Source organism: Colletotrichum gloeosporioides (genome assembly GCF_011800055.1).
Source record: "Colletotrichum gloeosporioides strain Lc1 chromosome Unknown consensus_101, whole genome shotgun sequence".
NCBI lineage: Eukaryota > Fungi > Ascomycota > Sordariomycetes > Glomerellales > Glomerellaceae > Colletotrichum > Colletotrichum gloeosporioides.
The window spans coordinates 216,677-240,745 of record NW_025544746.1 but is presented as its reverse complement, the minus strand read 5'-3'; the positions used below and the strand labels follow the sequence as shown (position 1 = coordinate 240,745).

General features: G+C 53.1%; 7 protein-coding genes across 7 annotated transcripts; 3 read left to right on the top strand and 4 right to left on the bottom strand.

The window, feature by feature from the left end:
* Positions 1 to 360: 360 nt before the first annotated feature.
* GCG54_00010525 (uncharacterized protein) lies at positions 361 to 926 on the bottom strand (the record flags this gene model as incomplete). The annotated part of the gene is made up of 2 exons (XM_045410448.1): positions 361 to 421; positions 487 to 926. 2 exons carry the CDS (start codon positions 924 to 926, stop codon positions 361 to 363), a joined length of 501 nt encoding a protein of 166 aa, XP_045257339.1.
* Positions 927 to 950: 24 nt separating this feature from the next.
* On the bottom strand, positions 951 to 1,796 carry GCG54_00010524 (uncharacterized protein; the record flags this gene model as incomplete). The annotated part of the gene is made up of 4 exons (XM_045410447.1): positions 951 to 1,092; positions 1,185 to 1,443; positions 1,636 to 1,677; positions 1,745 to 1,796. 4 exons carry the CDS (start codon positions 1,794 to 1,796, stop codon positions 951 to 953), a joined length of 495 nt encoding a protein of 164 aa, XP_045257338.1.
* A 1,722-nt stretch (positions 1,797 to 3,518) lies between these two features.
* Positions 3,519 to 4,225, bottom strand: GCG54_00010523 (General amino acid permease AGP2; the record flags this gene model as incomplete). Its single annotated transcript, XM_045410446.1, has 4 exons — positions 3,519 to 3,612; positions 3,782 to 4,009; positions 4,062 to 4,164; positions 4,222 to 4,225. The coding sequence occupies 4 exons, from the start codon at positions 4,223 to 4,225 to the stop codon at positions 3,519 to 3,521; spliced, it is 429 nt and encodes a 142-aa protein (XP_045257337.1).
* Positions 4,226 to 4,411: 186 nt separating this feature from the next.
* On the bottom strand, positions 4,412 to 4,941 carry GCG54_00010522 (Dicarboxylic amino acid permease; the record flags this gene model as incomplete). The annotated part of the gene is made up of 2 exons (XM_045410445.1): positions 4,412 to 4,736; positions 4,931 to 4,941. The coding sequence occupies 2 exons, from the start codon at positions 4,939 to 4,941 to the stop codon at positions 4,412 to 4,414; spliced, it is 336 nt and encodes a 111-aa protein (XP_045257336.1).
* Positions 4,942 to 6,324: 1,383 nt separating this feature from the next.
* GCG54_00010521 (uncharacterized protein) lies at positions 6,325 to 8,096 on the top strand (the record flags this gene model as incomplete). Its single annotated transcript, XM_045410444.1, has 11 exons — positions 6,325 to 6,364; positions 6,476 to 6,575; positions 6,640 to 6,682; positions 6,735 to 7,010; positions 7,066 to 7,159; positions 7,216 to 7,239; positions 7,294 to 7,372; positions 7,427 to 7,470; positions 7,522 to 7,542; positions 7,620 to 7,914; positions 7,976 to 8,096. The coding sequence occupies 11 exons, from the start codon at positions 6,325 to 6,327 to the stop codon at positions 8,094 to 8,096; spliced, it is 1,137 nt and encodes a 378-aa protein (XP_045257335.1).
* A 415-nt stretch (positions 8,097 to 8,511) lies between these two features.
* On the top strand, positions 8,512 to 9,724 carry GCG54_00010520 (Transcriptional activator protein UGA3; the record flags this gene model as incomplete). The annotated part of the gene is made up of 2 exons (XM_045410443.1): positions 8,512 to 9,282; positions 9,410 to 9,724. 2 exons carry the CDS (start codon positions 8,512 to 8,514, stop codon positions 9,722 to 9,724), a joined length of 1,086 nt encoding a protein of 361 aa, XP_045257334.1.
* Positions 9,725 to 23,333: 13,609 nt separating this feature from the next.
* GCG54_00010519 (uncharacterized protein) lies at positions 23,334 to 23,786 on the top strand (the record flags this gene model as incomplete). The annotated part of the gene is made up of 1 exon (XM_045410442.1): positions 23,334 to 23,786. The coding sequence occupies one exon, from the start codon at positions 23,334 to 23,336 to the stop codon at positions 23,784 to 23,786; it is 453 nt and encodes a 150-aa protein (XP_045257333.1).
* Between the last annotated feature and the right edge of the window lie 283 nt (positions 23,787 to 24,069).

Here is a 24,069-nt window from a genome sequence, read left to right as displayed (position 1 = left end):
CCATGGCAGTAATGGATATACCGGCGGAGCCCTGACTGGCGATTGAGACACCGAATAAATGTATATGCTTGGGGGGCTTACCTTTCTATTTCGGCATTGACAGCACGTAGTCTAGATCTAGGTGCCGGCATAGCTTCCTGTTTGTCTGTTTGATGTAAAGTCCAGACTGCACTTCTCCTTCATAGCTTGTACGTGCCGTGCAGCGATGAAAGAACTTGTTGAGTCACTGGGCTCAGTTCTTGCCCTGCGGCCTAAGCTCTTTGCTTCTTAGAATTGATCAAATAGATCTGGCCACATCCCACGCTACAGCGCGCTTTCATAATGTGCAAATGCCTTCCATTGCAAGTCAAATCTGAACGCTCAAATGCTCCCCGAAGAAACGCCTCCTGCTTGTACAGGCCGTTTTCCATAAATAGACCAACTAGAAATATTTCGTTAGCTCGCAGAACATCAGTTGCAACTGCTATTTGGGCTTTGTCCACTTACATTGAGAAATACGCGTGGATATTCCTGTCAGAGAACTCTTTCAGATTCTCTTCCATCAAAGCAAGTACGTTCTCCCTTGTCCAACCGAGCATTCTTGTCAGCAGGGCCATACATATTCCTTCCCATCCTCTGACCAGGTTTTCGTTATGCCAAACTCCTAGTTCTTTATGTCGTATTTCTCTCGGCCATGTATTTGTAGGCCACTTGAAATGCAGGAGGGTGACGTCAGTGAATCCAGCCTCCATCATGATTGATTTCAACTCCTTGACGTCCTGGTATGGCCGTCCGTATAGTGTTGAAGCCTGCTGTAGTAATCGTGCCGTTCTCGAGACTGAGTGCTCTTGTCGCAAAGTGCCATCGTCGGATAATGGGGTAATGTCAACTTCGACTAATTCCAGCCACCCGCCAGGGTTGAGATTGCTTGAGACCAAATCAGACATGCTCGTATCGAGGACGCAGTTGACCTACTCGTGACATGTTCGAATATACTCATTCCAGTCACCAACAGATGAGTTCATCATTCGACTGTGAATGTAGTCGAAATGTCGACCGAAAGACCATGGCTCCTCAAAGTCTGCTATCTCGAACCGCACGTTTGGTGGCAAGCTGGAACATTAGCATCAGTATTTGCTCATAATAAGCGGCTGGGCAAGGCTATACAAATCTGGCTGCACCGGAGAAAGGTCTATTCCACGAACCTATCGCGCATAAGCATAATATTAGGGTCGCGAGTATAATAACAAACCTCTGCTTCTGGGTGCTCATCTCCAAAATCTATCGCCCAGATCCCAGTCCCAGTCCCTATATCAAGTACGTGGCCAGCGCAGGCTCCTTTATCGCAGGGAGGGGCCATCCCGAGCTTGTCACTGAAAGTGAGTAGGAATAGAGTATGTTGCAAATCTGGCTCGCATATTAGACACATGAATCTTGATGGGAAAGGATCGCGTTGGCTCTCGCCTACATGTGTATGATTCAAAAGGCATGATTGTTGAGAGGCTCTGACTGGAGTGGGTGAAGGCGACGATGCAGGTATTGGGTGGTCAGGGCAGATAGAGGGGTCATAAGAGCAGAGTTCCGATGACTGGAGATGATGGATAACATGTCACTGGCAGTACAAATGAAGCGACTGAATTAATGGGAGGAACTCACCAAGTCTCTCAATTTCCTTCTCATCATTGGGGATGTTGTATTCTGAAATTCTCATTCAGTCTAGATCTCCCGGCGAAGCACGGCTCCCCTTGTTTCACACAGTACTCACTTCCATCCTTATATCTGTGATAAGTTCTACCATTTTCAACGCGATAGTCCATGATAGAACTTGCAAGACTCCCTCTTGATGAAGCAAGGGTTTGCTGGACAAGATATCGGAGTCAGCTCCGCTGGTAAATTGAACACACGGCGAAGATCACATCAAATGTTGGAGGCAGGCACTGACAATTCCAATGGCTGAGTCGTTATCCTATCAAAAAGTTAGACTTCTCAATTGTAAACGAGAAGAATGAAAGATCACCTGATCGTCAGCCTCGATGACGACCTCGCGATCGGCCACGTTATTGGGCCAATTGGCATGTTCCACTGCATGTGCGACATCGAAGTTGTCGACGTCCTCCATGCTGAGGTCGTCCATGTGGAATGAGGCTGAACCAACAAGCTGGGTCAGCGCAAGATGGTTCCAACGCGAGCCAAAACGGTGTCCTGGAACGCGGGATGTATTTAAATGCAGGGTGGGCCGACCCCTCACCCGAACTCTGGCCAATGAATATGCATGTTCACCGACGGATGTTATGCCTGCAAGAGACACATCACCGCTGCTTCAGAGCGAATGAGAGCCGAGAAAGCGGCTGGGATTTCGTGCCACAGTAGGGCCTGTGTACCAATTGTCACTGCCAACCAACACACTGTCTGCAGTTTGCTCAGCCAGGCGCATAAATAGCCCTGCCGAAGGTGCCATTGAGACGTCTGCCCCACGGCCGCAGTGGATGCAGCTAAGAGGTTGCAGCTGGGTGAGAGTCATTGACTTGCGTCAAAATTGTAAATCTGACAGAAGCAGACTACTCTCAGATGGCCCAAGGCACACTTCTTTAGGCGGCAAGACAACACATTCGATGCCCTACAGGATGATAGTTGACCATAAAGATCGGACTAGCCCCCCCCCCCCCCCCCCCCCCCCCCCCCCCCCCCCCNGCCCCCCCCCCCCCCCCCCCCCCTTCTAAAACCCCCGACAAAACGCTGTGAAGACAGTGCACGCGGTCCAAACTCGATGCTTGCGAAAGGATCTCCGATTCCCGTTGCGCTGCAGCAGGGCTACCTAGTATCCCTGCTTTTGCATTCCAACTTGCTAGGTAGGGGATAAGACTCACCGGAACTGCTCTGGGCTGTCCAAGACGGTGCTAATCCCCTTTCTCACATAACCTTGGCCGGAATGGTCGGCGATTCAATTCGACGATCATTGCTTGGTCACTACCTTGGGTGAAAAACGACGATCTTCATCTCGTTGCAAATACCACTCTCCGAGGTTGCAGTCAGCACAAAATGATGCATAGCACGAATGCATACACCGACGTTCAAAGTTGCATTCAAGTGCGCTATGTGCTCGGGTGTACAGGCCTAATGGAGTGCAGCACATCCCTATCCCCCATCCGCTCTCACCATAACCAATCCATAAATCTAGCCTGTTAGCTGCGGTCGGGATACCTGTGATTTGAACAAGCTTACCTCTCATAACGCGTCGCCGGGGGCTTGATAACCAAAACAGCCTCATGCGCTTCAACTTCAGCTAGTCCAGTCCTGAAGTCCATGTCCTCGGGCTTGAAGATTGACGTGCGCTTCAATATTTTCCAACCAACGTATATGATCACTAAGAGCGTCGGTCTCCGTTCCTACTGAAATATCGAAGACTCAAACATGAGTCCATGACCAGGCTGAGTGGAAAGCATACGAAAAAAAACAAGCGTAAAGTATGCCGTAAAGAAATTAGAGAAACTCCAATGGCCCTTGACGAAAACTCCTAGTAACGTGTCAGAAATGCACTCCTAGAGGTCGTCGGGTCTCGACTTGCCATAGCCATTCGTAAGGATGATAATGCCGACCCAGAAGATGGCAAAGTAGTTGGAGTAGGCTTGAAAACTATCAGTGTCATATTTCAAAGGTCCAAGACATTGCACTCACGTGTTAACTTGCTTCTAAAAGGGAGACTTGCGGCATCGATTCCCTGCGCTATGAGGCCTTTATGAAATTGAAGATTTGCCACCTGCACGCATTAGCAGTTAGCAGTAAGCATTAATACAGTGCATACGATGAGCCCAGATTGATAAACCAATTCAGGACGACAGCAGAAGCGGTATTGCAAGTCATGAAGGCAAGAGAAGCAACGGCGGTAGACAGGACCAATGCCGGAATGGGAACTCCCGTCTTAGTTGTTTTGGCAAAGATTTTGGGTGCTCTGCCATGTTTGGCGAGACCAAATACGGTTCGTGAAGCCTGGAAAAGGAGACAATTTGTACAACTCCAAGCAGATGTGATGCTGAGAAGAAGACGTTAGCAATGCCACCCACAAACGTGCAAACTGTTCTTACACAACTGCATTACAAAGATCAGGACGGAAAGATATCTCAAGTCTGTTCATTGCGATGATGAAAGGCGACTCGGCAACTCCGTTGCCACTTGCGATGGCCGTGACTGAGATTAATGTCAGCACTGTAAACTCATCGTCGAGTGACAAACATTAGGACTTACGCATGGTGGGTCATTGTACGGTACCAGAAGCCCAACCTCCGAAGACTGAGAGAATAAAGAAGAAGATCAACCGATGGATAACACGCCTGACAGCTTTGGGGATATTACGACGCGGGTTGACAGCCTCCGATGCGCAGTTGGCAATGAAGTCAGGGCCGCCGATGGCAAAGGCCGCCGTGTTGAAGACCCCCTAGATGGATAAGAATCGGCCTGTGGTCCCAGTTGTGTATGTCTCGTTGAAAGCCCCAGGGTCTCTCCAGTATCTGAATCCGATGCGGTCGTGTTTGGGGTTGCCGCCGAGGACAACTACGAAGGTGAACAGCAGAAAACCAAAGATCAGACAGATCTTGAAGATTGAAGCATTGAACTCGACCTCACAAAAGTATTTGACCGCAAGGCAGTTGAGAAAGAAGACGACTCCTAATGTGCAGGCTACCCAGACGCCGGGGTTGGTACCCAGGAACCAATAAGACCAAAGGCCAGCCAAGGCAGTGCAATCAGCGGCAGTGAAAATCCTGCAGGGAGAATGCTCAGCTCGAAGATCCCCAAGTTGATTCAATCCAAAACTTACATCCTAAGAAAAGAGGTCATGTTAAGGCCACGTTATCAGCTTCAGCTTGGTGTGCTAAAATTACTCACATGCTAAATTCGGGTGGAGTTAGCATGTTGACACTTGACCTCACAACGGAATCATTACCTGTACGCGTACACCCATCCCATGGCCACGCCGGCACTCTCATCAACGAACCGTCCAATGTCTAAGATGTTGAGCTTTCAGGTAGGGTCAGTGTGGATGATAGCATATCACTTACGTGTGACGAATGAGCCTGGGACAGGTTGAAAATGCTGACATTTCTCCCATGGCATGAGAAACGCAAAGAAGAAAAATGCACCTAAAAGAAGTCAGGTCATGGGTATAAGGCCTATGCTGTGCGATGTTCTCACCAAATGGAGTATCCGATGAGAAGGCCAGCGGGTCCAGCACTACTAAGCACGCCCGATGTGCCAACAAATAGACCTTGGATTGTCAGTCATTGCGTGGATTCATATTTGACCATGAAAACTATGCCCTAATTGGTTGAATGTTTTTGTTCACTCACCTGTTCCAATGACCCCGGAAATTGCCAGTAATTGGATGTGATGCGACTGCTCTATGAACTCCATGTTCGGAAAGTTGAATGGCAGAAATCTGGCCCCGGTCGTTCAGCGACTATCACCATCGGTCAGCTTTCGTATTCTGTGCGAAGAGCCAGATGAGCAAGCTCACAGAGCTAGAGTCATGAAGGCCCGGAGCGTTTGCCCCCTTCTTTTCGTCGTCCATCTTGTTGGGAGTATGTTGCGAATTCGGTTGAAATTTTGCAGAAATGACGTGATCTTGGACGATTGAGTCTTTAGTTCATCCAATTCGCAGGACACTATTGATGTGATATACTGAGACGGATGAGGCGAAGAACTCCTACATTATTAGAACACTGATGTTCAATGTTTTCCAGCCAACAGAACCGGCAGAATCTAAGCCCTACTAGCTTGCAAAGCCGCATTCAGCTTGATGCTGACAAGACTCCTAAAGGCGCGCTTATCTTGAGGTCGTAACTCAAAATGACCGTACTGGTCGGTTTCTGGCTAAGGCGCGCCTATCTTCAACTTGATATGCGTCACCAATAATGACAATTCGCTATCACAGTTCTGAACAAGGCGCGCTTATCTTTGTCTGCTTAAATGCGGGACTTGCGGGGTGCCTGTCTGCAACCCAGCGATGTGTCCGCTAGGATCCCCCATCGCAAACATGACATACCTATCAAATTGAGCCACATTCACAGGCACATGAACGCAGAAGGATTTGATTGATGCAGACTTGCCACCCACCTGGAACTCTTCACCTTCACTGTTAGGCGCGGATATCAGTGAGCACCCGCCGGACCACGCCTACTTCATTTTCATGTACCATGGGCGACTGGGAGCTCGGAAAATATGAATAAGTCTTGAACGGCGATGATCATGATTCTTATTTTATTCGGCATGCTTCAAATCTGAGTTCTCCTCTGAAGCTACAATCACCTTTGACATGGCTTTGCTTTCCATTTGGTTCCTGTCATTCTTAGCATGCTTCCTCGTGACGTTGCTGCGATGGCAAGAGCGACGCGTCGGTAAGATGCGGGCTGCTTTGCCTACTGACCAGAGCAGGTCCCCCCTCTTTTTGTTTTCTTCTTCTTTTTGACAATTGATTCGAACCTGGCACTGACTTTCCTGATAGAGCCTCTGGTGTATCCGGAGCCATCCCCCGACCAAGCATTTGACATGAAAACGACAATGCCACCAAAGTTCCAGGCGTTCCGTTACTCCTACTCCAGACAGTACGTTGTATGGAATCTTGCCTCCATATGTCATAACTTAAGACTCAATGGGCCCCGTCTCCAGTACAGTGGATGTTCGAAAACTGGACAAAGACTCTTGGGTTCTTGTAAGTATCTCCGACGTTGTGAACACATTGTTCATTAACCTCTCTTTCTTAGCTGGATAATGATTGGCCACGGTACTTTCAGATCAAGGTCCGTCGACTGGCGGATCGTGGAGACAAAATCATTCAAACCATGCCTGTCGCGCGCGATGCAGCATGGGAGCTTTGCCAAGATCTGGCTGAGTTTCTTTCTCGGCGGTATCCTTCAGTGTACCGAGTTGCTCGTTCTGAAGATAATACGCAAGGCTGGTATAGACTGGGTTCCATCAACAAAATTGAGATGCCAGCTATGGGGGCGGCTTACGACTTGAACAAACATGACTCTTTGACAGTGCATTGCCCCTTTTCCTATGCCATAGCGGTTGGGTGTCAACTAACAACACCAGGTTGCTGGCCTCATTCAACCAGCTGACATCAACATTTTGGTCAAGGGTACCGATGGCTATTATCAGCTTGCTGCTATGATGCTCGGGATCGGAGGTTGGTAACCACCTTGATGCCGTGCCAAGGCTGTGGCTAATAAATATTTCGAAAAGGGGGGCAGAGAATCAAGGATAAGAGTAAGACTCTTTGAAGCCATGATCCTTAATGAGACTTTGCTGACATCATGCAAGTTGGCAAAACACTAGCAGATCTTCAGTTCTCGGGCCATGTTCCGCATTACAAGGAGCAGCTCCAGCGGCCACTTGATCAGTAAGCCCGTTTGCGTCAGCTTACACATCGCAAAAGCTCACAAATTCGTTTTAGTTTTCTCTCCGAGCTCAAGTTTGAGAGCCCAATCCAACGGAACAGTAAGATCACCCCTTCTGATTTGTGCTTATATAGGTACTGACTTGCTCCAGCCACCTCTATCTCGATGCATGGTGAGTCTCCTGTCAACTCTGCATCTATTTCTGCTGCTTCGACAGTGTGCTTACTTGCCGTCTCTTACTCTCAATAGACGAATATCACTGGCCTGCTCTAACAATGGGAGCAGAGGACGACTGGGATCCAGAACTCCGCGGTCCCGGAATCAGCACTTCCAGCTATGGCAAGTGGAAACCGCCGGGTCCAGTCAAGAACATTTCTCAGTTGTGGTTCCGCCAGGAGCGTCAAACTTTGCGGCTCCCACGGTCTGGTGCAGTTGTGTGGATGGTTCACACGTACATTGAGCCTCTTGTCGAAGTCGTCCGGGAGCCAGGTGTTCCGGGGCGTTTGGCGTCTTTCGTCCGTAGCTGGGATGATGAACTGGCCCTGTGAGTACATCCTCCATATCACTTGCCAACTGACAGCTGACCCGTGATGCCCATCATGTAGCCACAAGGGTCGCCATCTTTATGCCGATGTCCTCCTACCATACCTAGACGATCTCCATAAGAAGCAAGTTACAAGCGGAATGTGTGACGAAGGACAACTGCCGAGTAAGTTTCCGTTCTAGCAGGCTTTCAATTGCAAGGGGGTTAGTAATCTTGCGGTTCGTGAATATTGGTGGATTTCGGAGACGGCACACTGAGTTGCGAGATTGGATTGGGAAGGGGTGATCATATCACTTGATGTCTGTGTAGCAAATTGCCAGATATTATTCCTGGCCAGGATATTGCATCAAGATCAAGAGTTTCTTCTAATAGGAGAACCAATTCCAGAGTAGGAGCAAATAAACCACCTGTATATCAAGCCTTACCATTCCTTTCGTAAGAAAGCTGGAGATACCGGGGTTTGACTTGCTACCAATCTCAAAGAAGCCTCTTATCTCTGTGGGTCCGGTCACTGCCAATCCCAAAGATGCTTGCTCACTTGTTCTCGCCCGAAGATTGCCGGGGACCTGGCGATAACCTTCGTGATATGTACCCCACATGTTCCCCAGAAATTCATCGATAACACGACATAACGGCAGCGTCTACGATCAACCGAACCACTCTGCAATGCTCCAACAATCGACTCCGACTTCAAAGGGCAGGCGATCGTCAGCCGGTTGTATAGGCTGTAGGTTACGTTGTAAGAAGTGCAGCGAGGAGAAGCCGCATTGTACCAACTGCTTGCGCAACGCCATCCTGTGCACATGGCCCGAAGTTGGCAACAGGGAACACGCCCAACTCTTGCGGAGAACGAATCCCACTCGTGGGCGCTCGAGATCTTCCAAGTCGGGTCGTACAATAACAGATTCGCGAGTTGTATGGTTACAATCAGCCGCCGTCGTTTCCAAAGACGATCAAGGGGACCATGAAAGGACTCTGACCGAGATTCTGGGGAGTCTTCGTCGATCCATCGATCTCGATTTCGTCTCATCAAGGGGGCCCATGAGAGCCCCGGAGTCTCGCAGTCTTTTCCATCACTATGTCCATCGCACGAACAAAGTCATGGCCGTGTGTCAGGGCAACAAGAACCCATTTCTGGCGGAGCTCATACCCATGGCCATGTCGAACGATCTAATTCTGCATGCCTTGCTGCCACTAAGTGGTGTTCATCAAGCGGATCTATCTGGATTTCCAGTTGACCATTTGACATGGGTACACTACGGCCAGGCAATCCAGTGCCAGAAGTTCGGGCTGACTTTGATGGCTCAAGGGGACAAAGAGCCTCTTGTGCCGCTTTTGGTAACCGCCATCATTCTATGTGCTACCGAGGTACGTTCGAGCATGCTTCAACCTCATTTGAGCTTCGTTTTCTATGACCGTCGTTCTCTATGATTTCCTTCATCCATACCAAAGCAGAGATGAGCTTTATACAAAACCTAAACTGACCCTCTTCCAGACATTCAGACTCAATGCAGGAGCTCAAGCCTTGTCTCATCTGAAAGCCGTTCGCGTGCTTCTTCATGAGGCATCAAGCCTGTCCAACTCTCAACTCGGGCCCGAGACTCGAGCTTTCCTCAAGGAAAGATGCGCATACATCATGACTCTTGCGCACATCAGCATGGGGCAGGAATCAGACCAATGGGTGCAGGACGATATTCCGCAGCTTTTCCCAATGTCAGAAGCCGAGCCAGAAAGTCAGTTCATGTCTGGCTGTGTGCACCAGCTTTTCGGCCTCGTTCCTATAGTGTCGGTGGTTGCTCGGAGGGCATGAGACGAACTTCGGCAAGGGGTAGGATTAGGCGAAGCCATGGTCGAGTGCTGGAGGCTCCGTTCAATCATATCATCATGGCAACCTCGCTCGGATGATGAGTTGTACAAGTTATGTGGACATCTGTATCAACAGACCTTGCTTGTGTACCTCGAGTCTGCCCTGGAGAGCGAGCCAGGTTGTCTGTCAACTCATGCTTCTGGCCTAAGCTTGACTGAGAAGACCTGGGATGGCTTTGTCCGTTTCTTGTAAACGGTCCCAGTCGACTCTCCTATTTCCGCCAGTATGTGCTGGCCACTGGCCATCTTTGGATCATGTGCCAGATCTGTTGAGCATCAAAATATCATCAGCAGTCGGCTGGAGGAGCTATCGTTGACGTATGCAACGCAAAGCGTTCGAGACACTCAGAGACTATTGGAGATGATCTGGGAGTCAAATGACCTGACATGGCAAGCCCACTTTGTTTTGCAGACGTTATGAAGAAGGAGGGCATGACGGTATTGTTCTTCTAATGATACCAGTCTTTGCTCAATTCACTGTGTGCTTAATGTGTAACTCAATAACGTCCCGGACCCCAAAATATCTGGTAACAGACTTAACGAACCAGAACTTACATTCCTAGCTTTCACCAGCTACCAATGTTCATGACATTATCAAAATTGTTAGTACTTGTGATATTCATTGTTATCCAATTATAACATATAATCCGAAGTCGTATTCCAATATCGCCATTTGATTGCACCTCAGTCACTGCTAAGCCATACCACACATAGATGAACGACGTAGGTTAGATGTCTTTCGATTCAGGAATACTTCAGTGCTCATTTCAAGGCCTCTTGGTAGAAATTCATGGCTCATTGGCAGTGTCTGTGCCAATGCCCTTTAGATATCATACAGAACTTTCCGTCTGTTCAACCTCAAGCCCAATTCTCCCCAAAGCCTCAGCAAACACTTCTTCTTCTTCTTCACATGCCACCTCTCCAACACGACCTCCAATTGCCACAATCCAGATCGTCCATCATCGCACAGACATCCCACACGTGTCCAACGCCAAAGTCCCCCAAGCCGTCTCTCACAACCGTGCCCTCCATGCCGTCGGCCGCCGCCAAACAGCCCACAACCGAGCGCACTTGCCTAGCCTGCCGCCGGTCTCCTCCATCGCTGCTGACATCCTACACCCCCCATTCCACCCAAGAATCCCGACTGCTCCCCGACTACTCCCCGAAGCCGGCGCCTTCACAGGCATCACCTTGCCTCCCGTTCCTTCCCTCAATTCCAAAAAAGCAATGACGTCTGTCCGTCTCGATGACTAGCATACGCCGGCCGATAACATCAGCTGAACCCAAACTTCCCCCAACACAACTGGTGTCGGAAGGCAAAAAGGAAAAGAGATGGTGGTGCGGAGGCATGCAGCATGCGGCTACAGCCGAAGCACATCATGACTGACCTCACGGGCTTAAACTTCCCTGACGAGATGCTGCGGTCCTGAAGACATGGGAAGAAGCTGTTGCAGTCCCAGAAACAAGACCCAAAAGCAAGAAAGCCTGGACGAACGTCAAAAGCAAGCAGCCATCACCCCGAACGGCAAACAATTTGTAAAAAGAAGGAAAAGCAAAACGGCGCCCAGTCCAGAGGGGAAGAAGCTTGGTTCAGCTGACGCCACCGGTCGTTCGTTCCGACAAGAGGATCAACCCGGCAGACTGGACGCCGCAAAACAGCCCGTTTCTGTAAGGGAAAAGAAGCTCAGACCGCAGCCTAAGCCTCTCTTTCTCAGTCTCCCCCATCCATCCCCATCCAGCCCACCAAAAGCCTAAACGCCGTCTGTTCCTTCCCGCAGAGGCTGGGCTGGGAAATCCTCTCCATCCCTTCCGTCCATCTTCCCGGGCTGCGCAGACGGACGAACTGCCAAGGCCTAGTGACGATGGAAGACATTTGATTTCCCGCGGCCGTGGAACCAGGGATTCCCAAGGACGTCGACGAACACCTCCCAGATCAAGTCTAGAACACATCTCGAAACTAAAGTCCTCAGCCCCGTCGCAAGTGTCAAAGATATCACGCCAGAAAGGCTGAGGTGAACTTGTTCTGCTGCTGCTTCGGCATCCCCCCCGCCTCATGATACCATTGACCCCGCAGGACCAAACCTCACAAGAAACGACGCTATTCATCCTCTTGGATGTGGGGTCCAGGCCCGCCGGTCTGGTCTGGTCTCGCTGCGTTCTTCCAGCAGAAGAAGTCCCAGCCATAAATCCGAGACACTGCATACCAGCTCCCAGCGCCTCACAGGCGCCTCCAGATGCAAGCCTCCCCCGACCTGGAAAACCGGTGAGGCAGGCACACACAGGTCAGCTCCGCGAGGTCGCGACGAGACGGCTGGCGACATGAAGCCTCTGCACGCCGATGCCACATCCCCGTCATCTCCTCCCCCAGGATCTCCATGAACGCCTACCCCGGCCGTGCTTTCGCAAAGGCAAGTACGCCCGCGGGGCGGAAGACGTCGAAAAAAGAAGCAGTTCATTTTGGATTCCCGCGCATTATGCTGAGACCGTCCAAGCTGGGACGAGAAGAAACTGGAATAAGAAATGATTAGTTGCGTCAGAGAAACAAGGACGCAGAGGGGCATGCGTTTGCGCCGCCCGGCAGGGTCTGGGGTCGTACGCCACTCTGTATGTAGCCTGGGAAGGAAGAAGAGCAAAGGGGGCAAAAAGGAACAAGGCAAAAGCTCGTCCGTCGATGCCTCATGACGGTGGTCCGGGGTATCACGGAATCGGCGTCCGATGTATGATGCCCGCCCGGGAGATGATGTTGGCCAACTGCGAACCTCCCAACGCCACCCACAAAGGTGCATGTCGCAAGGACCTCGCACAGCCGGCCGGGGACGACGAAGTACAAGACGTGGTATCTGTTGTGCACGGCGTCTCAGGGCTGCAGTAACTCATTGCCTTAGGGCTGCCTCGTTGCCGGGCTTTGGATGACGGGCCTGATGGCGTCGAGTCTCACAGACGGAAACGAGGTGCGTGACGGACGCGGTCGTAGCCTGGATTCGCGAGGCAACATTTGGTACAGAGTTTGATAGCTTCACATGACGACACCAATACGAAGAGGAAGAGAGAGACATTGGCGATTAGATGGTGTAACCAACAAATCAGGGGTAGGCAATGTCGTCAAGGCGTCGCGGCGATGGATCACCTGCCAGGTCAAGTGGACGGATGACTGAGCTGATTCAGGGCAGGAATGCGCCACCATCAGATTGGATAGGAAAAACCGACTTTGCGTTGAAGTTGGTTGCTGCACCCCGCCGGGGGTTCTCGGCGGCCTCGGAAGTTGATGATTACTCGATACGGCCATGATAAGGGAGTCTCGTAAGCAGAGACCAGGTTTGAGATCTGACAAGTCGCACTTGATAACCTCCGAACTACAGCTTTTGTGTCACCCGAGAAGGCTGTCTCTCTCTGAATCCGCTGTCTCTGGTCGAATCAGATTCTTTGGTCATTCGCTGTGCCGTTCCCATAGGAAGACATGCTGACGGGCCATCACCGCATCGACTGCTGCGGGACCCGTCGAAAGAAGCAGCAGACAGTCGCACAGTCTCGGTGTGTTTGAATGGCAAGCTGCAGGGTCGGTGGAACGAGGGGTGCATACGGGCTTGTGACACCATGCTGACCTTCTCTCATCTCAGTTGGCTCGCGAGGCGCAAGCGATGCGCCATCCGACTTTCCTGCTTAGAGCCCGGCAGATCCATCATCATGCACATATTTCAGACGGAAGGTTGCTTGCAACCATACCTCGTTCTGGGCCAGTCCAGGGACGCGTCGCTGACGCCTGATTAAGTTCGGTTCCACATGTGCGGTCAACAGATGGGCATCTGGAATTCCAGTTGTATGGAGAGGAGGGTGCGGTTGGTGGTGAGGTGCTCGTGCTAGTCAGCGGCCGTTTGGCGGCCGCTGCAAGCCCGTCGATCGTCCGTTTCAGTTGGTCAGCTCGAGTAGCTGTCTCCTAGCGACGTGATAACGCAAGCTTGCAAACGCCGCACTCAAGTACGTAAAATAAGGTAGCCATGCATGTGAACTCCCACCGCCCTGATTGTAACTGTTGATATGGCTAGTCGTTGGGCACCACCCAGGTGAATACCTGTTCGGGGGGGGGGGGGGGGGGGGTNGGGGGGGGGGGGGGGGCGGCGGATAAGTGAGCCAGATGGCAGTGGACCCCCGAGTGTCGGTGATCGAGATTAGATTCTGTAGACTGCGGGAGATCTGCCGCATGATGCTGCGTGATTTGGATGGGCCAGACAGCATCATGTCGAGCAGCAGCGACTGGTGGGCAGACTCTCGGCCATTATCCGTAAAGTTTTCGTGCACATATCCTTGAGATCATGTCGGGGCTAGATGCGATGTTGCGAGCATCGCGGTGAGGTAGCTTCCGAAGCAAGTTTGGGTGCTTTGGGGGCTAAGGAGCAGCTAGTTCCTCGGACACCACCTTCATTGACGAGCTAGAGGTGACTTAGACATGGCTGGCGGCTAACAGGTAAGCCTGGTGGCATTCTCTGACCCAGACGTGACAAGAACCTGGGAAGAAGCAAACTGAGGCCCCTCCAAGACCCGAACCAGCTGAGAGGAAGAGGACAAGCAAAAAGAAAAAGCCTGTTCTGGAGCCATGAGAACATGTCACCGCGGGCTGTGTCTGTCTGTTGACTGTCTCCGCCATCGACATTACGTGGAGTGTGGTTGTTGAAGATAGCGGGGGCGCAGCGGTGGTTAGGCGCTGTCAAGGGTGTCCTTTCCCCCAGGAATCTGGAATGGGCTTCTTCCTTGCTGCAAAACCAACGTGTTCGGGTTCTTGGGTTCAGACAGCAGACACCGACTTTTCCCGCCGGGTCACTCCTGCTTCGTGAGGTCCCGACATTTCAAATGGCAAGACGAGGTGAACACCGCTCGATGCCTGTGCCCTGCCCCTCCGTACGCTAGTCGTCGATCCAGTAAGGCTGTTGAACCTGAGAGATTCGCAGACGAAGCTCTGGGCGCGGTGGTTGGCCAACTCGGCATGAATCAATTCTTTTAGTGACCCAGCTGATTGACAGCCCAATCCCTGCCTCCGTGAGCCTTGCGTGCCGCTTCCACAGCGGAGCTCGTGATGGCGCGGGTCTGTGCTGCAAATAGACTGTCCGAGGCGATGGAGAGGCACTGACTATCTCTCTGCTTGACGCCTTGCCAGAACTAGCATCGCCTCAGTTAACGTAGCCGATCGCCCAATCCGTCGTCATGACACTTGTGGCAAGCAGAATGAGTAAACGATACCAGGAAATCCATGGGTCGACGACGCTGGCTGAAAGGTGGCTGGTGTCCACCTAAAGAAGCTTGCTACTCCGTGCGTTTGGAGCTGGTTCAAGGTTTGTTTCGATCTCGGTCTCAACGGCAGCTCGCGTGTTCTAACGGGGGTAGATCGGACGGTGTCGCCGCTAGAATGACATTTGTCTGCCTTGACACAGACGCCTGTCCAGGAACATGGTACGCGCCCATTTAGCGGTGTGATGTAGCATCCGAACTGTGAAGCATGAGCTCTCCAATTAAGGGAGCGAGGATTTTCCCATTGTCTCTAAACATGGAGGCGATGGTTTATTACGTAGGAGATACCGAACCCACGAGAATAATGATGGGCAGTGAAGCTGACGCGGTGGTCGGCCGAGATGTACATCAGAGGCCCGAACCCTTGAGCCAAACAGGCATCAAGCCTGCACGGAAATCCTGTTGCTGAAGATCTTCACGACTCGTGTGGAGATTAACAGGTGCAGTGAGCGATCGTGAAGTGGAATGACGAGACCAAGAGCTCGTTATTGCTCGTAGCTTTGGCCCCCAACTTCAGTGGCAATGAAGACAGTCAAGTGAACAAGACGGCCGCCGATGGATGCGAAGTTGGCAATATTTGATGAATCATCCACCTCTTCATTCCCTGCGAAAATCCCCGAGTCTGCAGCGGGCTCTGCAGCGGTATGGAGGGTCTCAGGCCCTCCAAGAGGACCCCTTTCGGTTGAGGATGGGGACGCTCAGAAGACGAGCGACGAACCACGATCAAGATGCCTGCCGGACAAGAAATAGGAACGAGACCCCACATTCTAAGTCCAGCAACCAAAGCCGCCAAGGGCAAGGAAGGTGAATCGCAGACGAGTCGAATGCGCACCAATGAGTAGAGGGTTGCGCCGAAGTGTTGGGGTGCGATTCAAAGTACCCCAAAGTACCTCCTGAGTGTCTCTTTCCCCCCGCTAACAGCAGTTTGGCTTAGCCTCTTCTTAACCCTGACAGGCGTGGTCAGGGATTGCGTTATTGGGCCATGGATCTAGGGTTGAGCCAAGTGAAGACGCCAAAGGTGAGAAGAGTGCGGTTCCGCTGTGAGCCCGACTGAGGTTACAATGGGGGGTTCCTCCAGCTCTATTTTCCGTCTCTGCGTGGAATCGGCCAACGAAGGTTGATTGCAGGAGCCCAACTATGGCTCTCAGATTCACTATGACCGACAGAAAGCAACGCGGGCTGCAGCGCTGCAAAGCACCGCACAGTAGTAGCCCCTCGCCGCCGTCGCCGCACCGCCTGCACATTCGCGGGCCCTGCAGTTGAGCCTTGAATTCCATGGTCTAGGGGACCACCAGGAGAGGGGGAGAGACGCGGCATCGAGATTGACCTGGAGCCAGCACCAAACAAGCAGCCATGATCCATCCATCGGATTTGTTGTGGACGGACGGGAAGTTGTAGATTGGAGTCGATTGCGCACTGATGATGATCCAATGTTGGTGGAGACCAGCCGTCGACGGCACGCACCGTCTCGCAAAGTCAAAAAAGAGACGGGAAGTAGCCAGATCCGACAACGGCCCAAGCCTCGCGCTCGGGCGTCACAATTCGCATTCATCGGTATCCTTTGTTGCTTCTGCAGTCGCACGTTGACGAGACGGTGCGCCGTAGCGTTTCCCGTTTCAGCCCAGTAATTCGGTGTCAAGAGCATCGCCGCCCAGGGTGACCGACAATTATGGTGCTCTCCCGCCAGAGAGAAAAATGCATTTCCAGTCGGGCTCTTGAGCATCATTGTCTAATTTTCTCTTCATCATCCAATTATACGGTCGTATTCGCATGTGTGTGATATGTGACCGTGGGCCGGGGGGTGCTGGCAAACTTGCGCTGGGAGGACTGACCTCGTCAATCCGGCCCAGAGACTAATGGTCACCATCGTGAGATGTGCACCACTATTCGACAGGCAGTTTGAATGAGCCTCAGTGTAGACAAGGGGCCCCAACGTCTGGATTTCCGTCTTAGGCAAACCGACAGGCCGCTGTCAGATTTCGACGGGCGGGGGACAGACAGTGCACGGCGAGGTACCTCGTCGTCCGGGGTTGGGACGAGTGGCTGAGACATGCATGCAACTCCTGCCAACGGAGGGTGGGCGATGGCAACCTCAGCCTGTGGCGCTCACATAGAGCTTCGGTCATGGCTCTGGAGCTGGAGGCGCACGTCGATTGCGCCTGGAAGCTTACGAATAATGTCTCGACTGGAGGACAATATCGATAATCAATTCCAGGAGCAAAGAGATCCCAATTTGCGGTTGGTGACGCTGGTGGGTTCTGCTATGGCTTTGTTGGGTGAGCGACGAGGTGTGCAGAGTCCGTACGGATACGTGACAGGCCATCATGATGAGATGTGCGTATGGTGCAGCTAGGCCGCCGGCAAGTCAAGCTACGGGTAGCTTCTTCTAGGTTAGAGACAATCCTTATGCTTAGGCTCTTGGGCCTCTCCTACCCTGACGATTCGTGAGAACGATTGCGACGCAAATCGTACCTGTGAATCGGGTCGGAATGTCATGATCGTATTGTTTCCTTCTGGTGCCCGTCCTGTTGCATTGGACGCATCTAGCATCCGCAATACAACGCGTACGCCTCAGTGGCTTTTCCCTCCGTCAAGACCCGGATGAGCATGGGAAAGGCCTGTCAATTGAAGCCATCGTGGACTATGACAGGCCATGCCATGCGCTCCATGGGCTGAGACCCTTGATCTTGATGAGGAGGCCCCGACTGGCTTGCAGCATTCGTAAGCAGGGTAACGCGTAGTGGACGATCAGCGGGCAGCGCCATGTGCAGTGTGGAAGGATGGCCGAGCGCGTGTGGGTAACAGGAGCATCAGACTAACTCGATGTGCTTTGTTGCGATGCCCCGAAGCTCGGGAAAATGGGAGAGACGGGACGTTCGGTAGTCGCATGCGCTCGAGGGAGACATGTCCTCTTCGTCGGGTCAATTGGCAACGTAAACGAAAGTTTGGAACCGATGCTTTTTGCGTTTTGAGCGTGGGGGCGCACATTCTCATGAGCAGCGACGACCAGCGCCTGCTCCGAACATGACCGGGATCTGAAGGGGGATATAGATTAAGACGACGGCCCTGTAACCCCTCCCCAGTTGAAGCAAACGGCTCGGCGCACATGCCGCTCAACGTGAGCGCTTTGCCGAGAGCGCATGAGAAGTGACCATTGGTTTGCCTAGCATCCAATCAGGCAGAGCATAGGAGAATGCAGCGCCATCCGTTCCATGGTTGCGGATTGGCTGTTCTCACTTGTCAGACGGTGAGGTTGCTCTGATGGCGTCCAAAGTCAGGTAGCTCCGGAGCTTGCAGTAGTCTGTCGGGGGGACTCGGTGATTAAGTTGCGACTATGCAAATATGCTTTGGGGGCAGAAAATTGTTCAGTTGTAAAGGGCCATGCCCCGCGATATCGAACCTTAATCATGGGGGACGGACGACAAGGCGACTCGAGGTTGAGGAGAGGACCGACTGACCAGCGGCGGAGGTGATTTTTCCACGGCTTATTTCCGTCCTTCAGCTTGTGGGACTCTATCTGTAACATGCCTCGCAGTCGAGCAAGACGTCTTTCTCGGTGGCTCGGAAAGCGGGTGAAGGAAGAGCTGAGGCACGGCTGTTGCCGAAGTGGGAGGTGGCCAAGGGACTCTCTGCCTCGGTGGATAGTGGAGCGTTCTCCGTACTGTAGTGTAAGTACCTTACTCCAGACTCGGTACGGAGTATGTGATAAGACATGGTCTGTTGAATAAGGTCTCGTGGGCAGCCAGGCAGTTTGGCAGTGTCTTGACGGGTACACACGGGCAGCTTGCTTTTTGGTCATGCAGCCCCAGGATTGCGATTAATAGCCGAGTTGGAGACGGCCAGAGAAAACCGTGACGGGTCCATTGCCGGCCGAGGCGTGAGACATTGACAAGGTCCAAAGAGACAAAGATCTACTCGATCGGCGATTTACGGGAGCGAGAGACCCAACGACGGCCGACGGCACGAGACGGGCGCGGCTGGATGACTCGAGCGCCTTGTCTGTCGTATTGCAAAACTGTAGGTCGAAGTAATTGGAGAGGGCCGTTGGATCATGGGATGTCATGGGCGTCAGCGAGCCTCTAGCAGCAGCAAAGCGACGGCGGGTCTTGTCCGTGGTTTGTGTTCCCTCAGCGGTAAGCATAGGTCCGAGATGCTCAAGGAGAGATTGAGTCTCTGTGCCACCCTTGCTCGTCACCAGTCCTAAGCGCGTTCAGTGGTTTCCAGGGTCCGAATTGCGAAAAGCAGTGTCAGATGAGGCTCCAGATGCAGATCCAGACGCAGAGGAGACCGGAGCGGGAATTGAGGGCGGGTTGATCCAGAGCATGGGGGCCCAGAGTGCGTGTACGAATAAAGCAAGAGTTCCTCGGCTTGGCGTGCGATACCTGACAGAGTCAACAGGGCTCGTACGGTCCGATAATTGCCGGGATACTTCTGGGCAGAGTCTTGGTCGAAATGCAGCTCGGTCAATGGCCGTTGGGGAGGGAAAAGAGGAGGAAACTTGTCGTCAGGATGGAGTCCGGGTCCGACGAGATTGACACGAGATTGACGGGACGGCTGCTGGTTGTGGCTTTTGTGGTTGCTGCAAAAGGCTGCATGATGCTTGCTGCTGTCTCTGTTTAGGGTGCTGATGGGTGACACGACAGGCAGGATTGGATGCGCTGAATGGATAGGATCAACGCCAGCGACAGCCCAGCGGAATTGAGGTGAAGGGAGCATCAAGCCCAAGTCCAATCAGAGCCCCGGGTGGCGGTTGACCCAGCCGCAACTCTTCCGTTGGAACCAGTCGACGACTCCTGTGGCATTGTCTCGTAATGAGCATGCATCGTTGGTAGGCGCAAACATTCGACACGGGGCCTTTCCTTTGCGTTGCAGCAGGGGATGGGGTAGAAACGAAGTTGTCGTGAGAGGCTGCCGTGGCTTCGGAGAGTCAGGTACAGAACGGAGTTGTCTCCGGGGGGGAAGGAAGCAAGGCACACTACCGGCGAGACGCGGCGAGACGAGACGAGACGAGACGAGATGGATCATGGAGACGACGGGGAGGAAAGTACATACTCTCAAGTACCTAGCTGCCTGCGGTATCTTATTACCTTACAAACGGTAAAGGAAGGCGCGAGGAGGACAAGTGGAAGAAGGCACACAGCAAGCAGTGCTTTCCAACCGTGCCAACATTACCTGGAAGGTAGCTTATCCGTAGGCTGTCCACCCCACCTTCCCTTCATCTTCGCCATCCACGTCCTCTGCCAACTTCGAGGAAGGAAGGGTCCTAACAGCAGCCCCACAGTGCGGAGGGGCTCCTGCTTGATCACGGACAATCATTCACTTCAGCGCTTGCCATTCGTACAGGCAAGGGAGGAGGCAGGCAGGTGCAAGGTATTGGAGCTGCCTGCTGGGGAAAGAAAGGTAGGGGCAGGCGCAGGCAGGGGGCAAGGGCGGCCCATACCAGACCAGGGCTCCTTCTCCAGGGCCAGTGGTGTCTGCACCGAGTGGCCTCCACTGTCTGATTGACTGTGGAACCCCCCATCGACAGCGGCTGACAGTGGGGCAGATTGGTGTTGGAGTCGCAGCCGAGTGCGCCAGGTGCACAGTGCATCGTCGCAAGAGACGCTGCCCTGCTGCCTTGCTGTCAGTGGCAGGGCGGGAAGGAAGACAGCGGAAGGGAACGCACGCACGCATGTAAATCTCTGCGATCGACTCTCGAGACGGGAGGTCACGGTTACCCGTTGGAGACTGCCTGCTGGGTGCTGAACTGGGCTGGCAACGGTCGCAAGCACGGGCGCATAGGTAAATGCCTTAGGTACCTTGCCCAAGGCATTCACCACGAAAGGCATGCGCCACGGAAGCTGCGGGAGAATCAATGGACAAGGACTGGGATGGGAAACACTTCAGGAGGCACTCGGGGCAATTGGAACATCCGCTACCAATGAATTATACTCGGAACTAACAGAAAAGAGCGAGAGAAGAGGAAGCAAACATTGGCACCGGCCCAGGCTGACAGGAAATAAGAAGACGATGGGCGCATCTGCACTTTCCCATCCGGGTTACAGAAGGAACCTCAGGTGTCGATCCAACCTATGGAAGTCATGGAGATAGTACGTATCGGAACTTTATGGCACCGGCCTGCCTAAGCCATCTCAGGAAGGCGCAACCTGACCCGACCTCACCTCACCTCGATCCAAGTGTGAGCAGAGGCTGGGACCTGTCTCGCGAATGGAAGAATGGTAGAAGGCGCATAGAACAACTGGAGCGGCGGGAGGGCAAGAACGGAACGCAGCACCGACGATGGAAAGGGGAGGAGCCGATGCGGGAAGCTGGAACCACCGCAGTTTCCTCGCCTCGCCAGCCGATGCTTTGCTTTGGCGAGAGATGAAGAAAAAAAATTCTTCCATGGGTTTCTCTCTGGTGCAGCAGCAGCAACAACACAACGTGCATCGTCACCTCGCCATTGACAAGTCACGTCACTCCCCGTCTTGCCTCTGTCCCCATCTGGGAGCTCCTCTCCTGTCCTCTCCATTCCCAAGGGATTCCTGTCTCCTGGCAGCTGCATCGCTACGGCGCAGCCCTTTCTTCCTGCACCATTCTGCCCCTCTATTCGTACATCTCTCTCTCACTCTCGCTCCTCTCCCCGCCGTCTTAGCTTCAAATGCTTCAATGGATTGTGGGATCAGGGTCGCCCGTCGGCCGGCGCACCCAGGCAACCGGCCACAGGATAGCAATACCTACAGCATACAGCATACAGGATACCGCATACCGCATACCAGACAACAGTCACCAACCACGCACCTGGACCACACAGGACACAGCATCGCGTCCGAAGGGCCCGCAAACCGCTCCGCAATGTACATGTTCAACTTGTTGCCCGCTCTGCACCTCAGTGTCCCCTCCCGCACCACCGCCAAACTAACTCACCTCAGCACGCTACGGAGTAGATCCTCGCTCTAATTAAAGTGCCTTCCCACCGACACCGAGAGACTGACTCCAGCCTGCACTCTAATCACGGGGTCAAAGCTCGCCATTGTCGTTCGATTATTCCATATTGAACTCTGTCCGACGGAGACTCGGCCACTGACGGCCGCCACGGCACGGCGTCTACGGTCTTGTCTTGTCTTGCCCATGCTCCCTCCCAATTCCCAAGTCTATTCCCGACGAACCCCCAACGCAACGACCACGACCCCGACTGTTGATCCTGGCACATTTCCTGACCTCGACATCCTGGCCTAGTTTCCGACGGCTGTCGACAGCCCCAGTTCCTCCAGCCCAGAAGCAGCCAATGCAAGCCAGCCCGGCGCGGCGCATTGCAGTGACAACTCGACACGACGCGATGACAACGCAAAAATACTCTGCGCCTACGCCTGCGTCCACCCTGCCAGAGAGACACAGAGCAGACCTTTGGAGGGAGACTCAAGCCGACCGAGAGAAGTTTCAGGTTCCAATGACGCGGATCCTGCCCTTGACTCGACCAACGAAAGCCCTCCCAACTTCTAGCAAGAGCAGATCAATGCATCGCCAGCAACAGCCTGCCTTGCCTCGCCTTGCCTTAACTTCCAGGTTGCTTGAAGGAGTCAATACCTACTGTTGTCAGGATGAGGTCTGTCAGATCTCTCATCCAGACCGCGCTCCACCGAGCCGGCCATGTGTCTCTGCCCAAGGGCAGTACCAATCATGCAGAGCTCAGGCACTTGCGACAGATTCTCCGACCTACCCAGTTGTAGCAGCCAACCTAGCGGCTGCACACCGCAGGCGTCTCCGTGGTTGGCTGTTGGTCGGACGGAATGGATCGAGAAAAGAACAGACGCATTGAATCCACCGGCCGATCCCTTCTGCCCATTCAACATCCACCGCACTCCCACGGCACGGCATTTGGGACGAGGCGACGACGAGACGACAGATCTTCCGGCACCGCCTAAACCTTCATCTATCCTTCTGACTGGTCGACTGCTGCTTGCCAGTGCCGTCCGTCACACACACCGTCACCTCAAACATGGCAACCATTATCATCGTCATCACCACCGCCCTTCACCGCACCATCGGCCGTGATCCATCCCACCCTCCGTGAACAAGATTCCGCCCACAAGATCAGGCACACTGGCCTTGGTACCTACGCCGCTTGCTGCTGCTCGGGCGACTCACACGCTCCCAACACGCACCACGCCCACCGCAGTCGAGAGACTCCGGAGAAGCTGAGCTCAGAGGAGTCAATCGTCTTTCCGAATCAGGCCGCCTGCATATGCACCAGACAGGCCTTAGAAGCGTGACCCTCTCTGCTAGAACCCACCATGATATCATGGTACAGCCAGCCTCTGCTACGCACTGCTCAGCACCACTGTTCCGACACATACGAACAAGTACCGGCCAACATTGACTCGTTTTGTGCCCGAAATGGAGCGCGCTACCACCGCGATTCCGCGAACCGAATCCTCGACGCTGGAGATTTTCAGCAAATCGAGACAAATCAAGACATGGCAACTTCAAAGTCCTTGACCCTCACCTTTGACCCTTTCTCCGAGTCCCGCTCGCTACCTCTGCCTCTGGAGTCGCCATCTCCTCTTTCCCCCACACGTCCTCGACACGACGCGACACGATACGATGCAACCTCCTTGTCTTACACCGTCAACGTTGTTCGCTTCGCCGTCTTTGGTCACGTCGTCCGTCGTTCAATGGCCCAAGAAACGCCGCAGCGCCGAACCATCCCTGTGGCGATGGCGCGACAGCCTCATCGTGGTCCTTGATGCGGATACTACCTGTCTTCCCTACGCATATGACCCATGAGTCGTGATTCAGGGTCGGCCATGGCTCATTTCTCTCATGTCTGCATCTCATCATCATGGTTGAGCAGGGCTCATCTCGCCGTGCACGCATCGCATCCATGCCCCATCGACATGCCATGTCTCTTTCTAACTTGAACCAAGCACTGCACCGCACGCTATTCGTACCCTCACCCTCCTCCTCACCTTGACCTCTCCCACTTTCGGTGGAGTCTCCGCGCTGCAACGCTCTTTCGAGCATGACTTG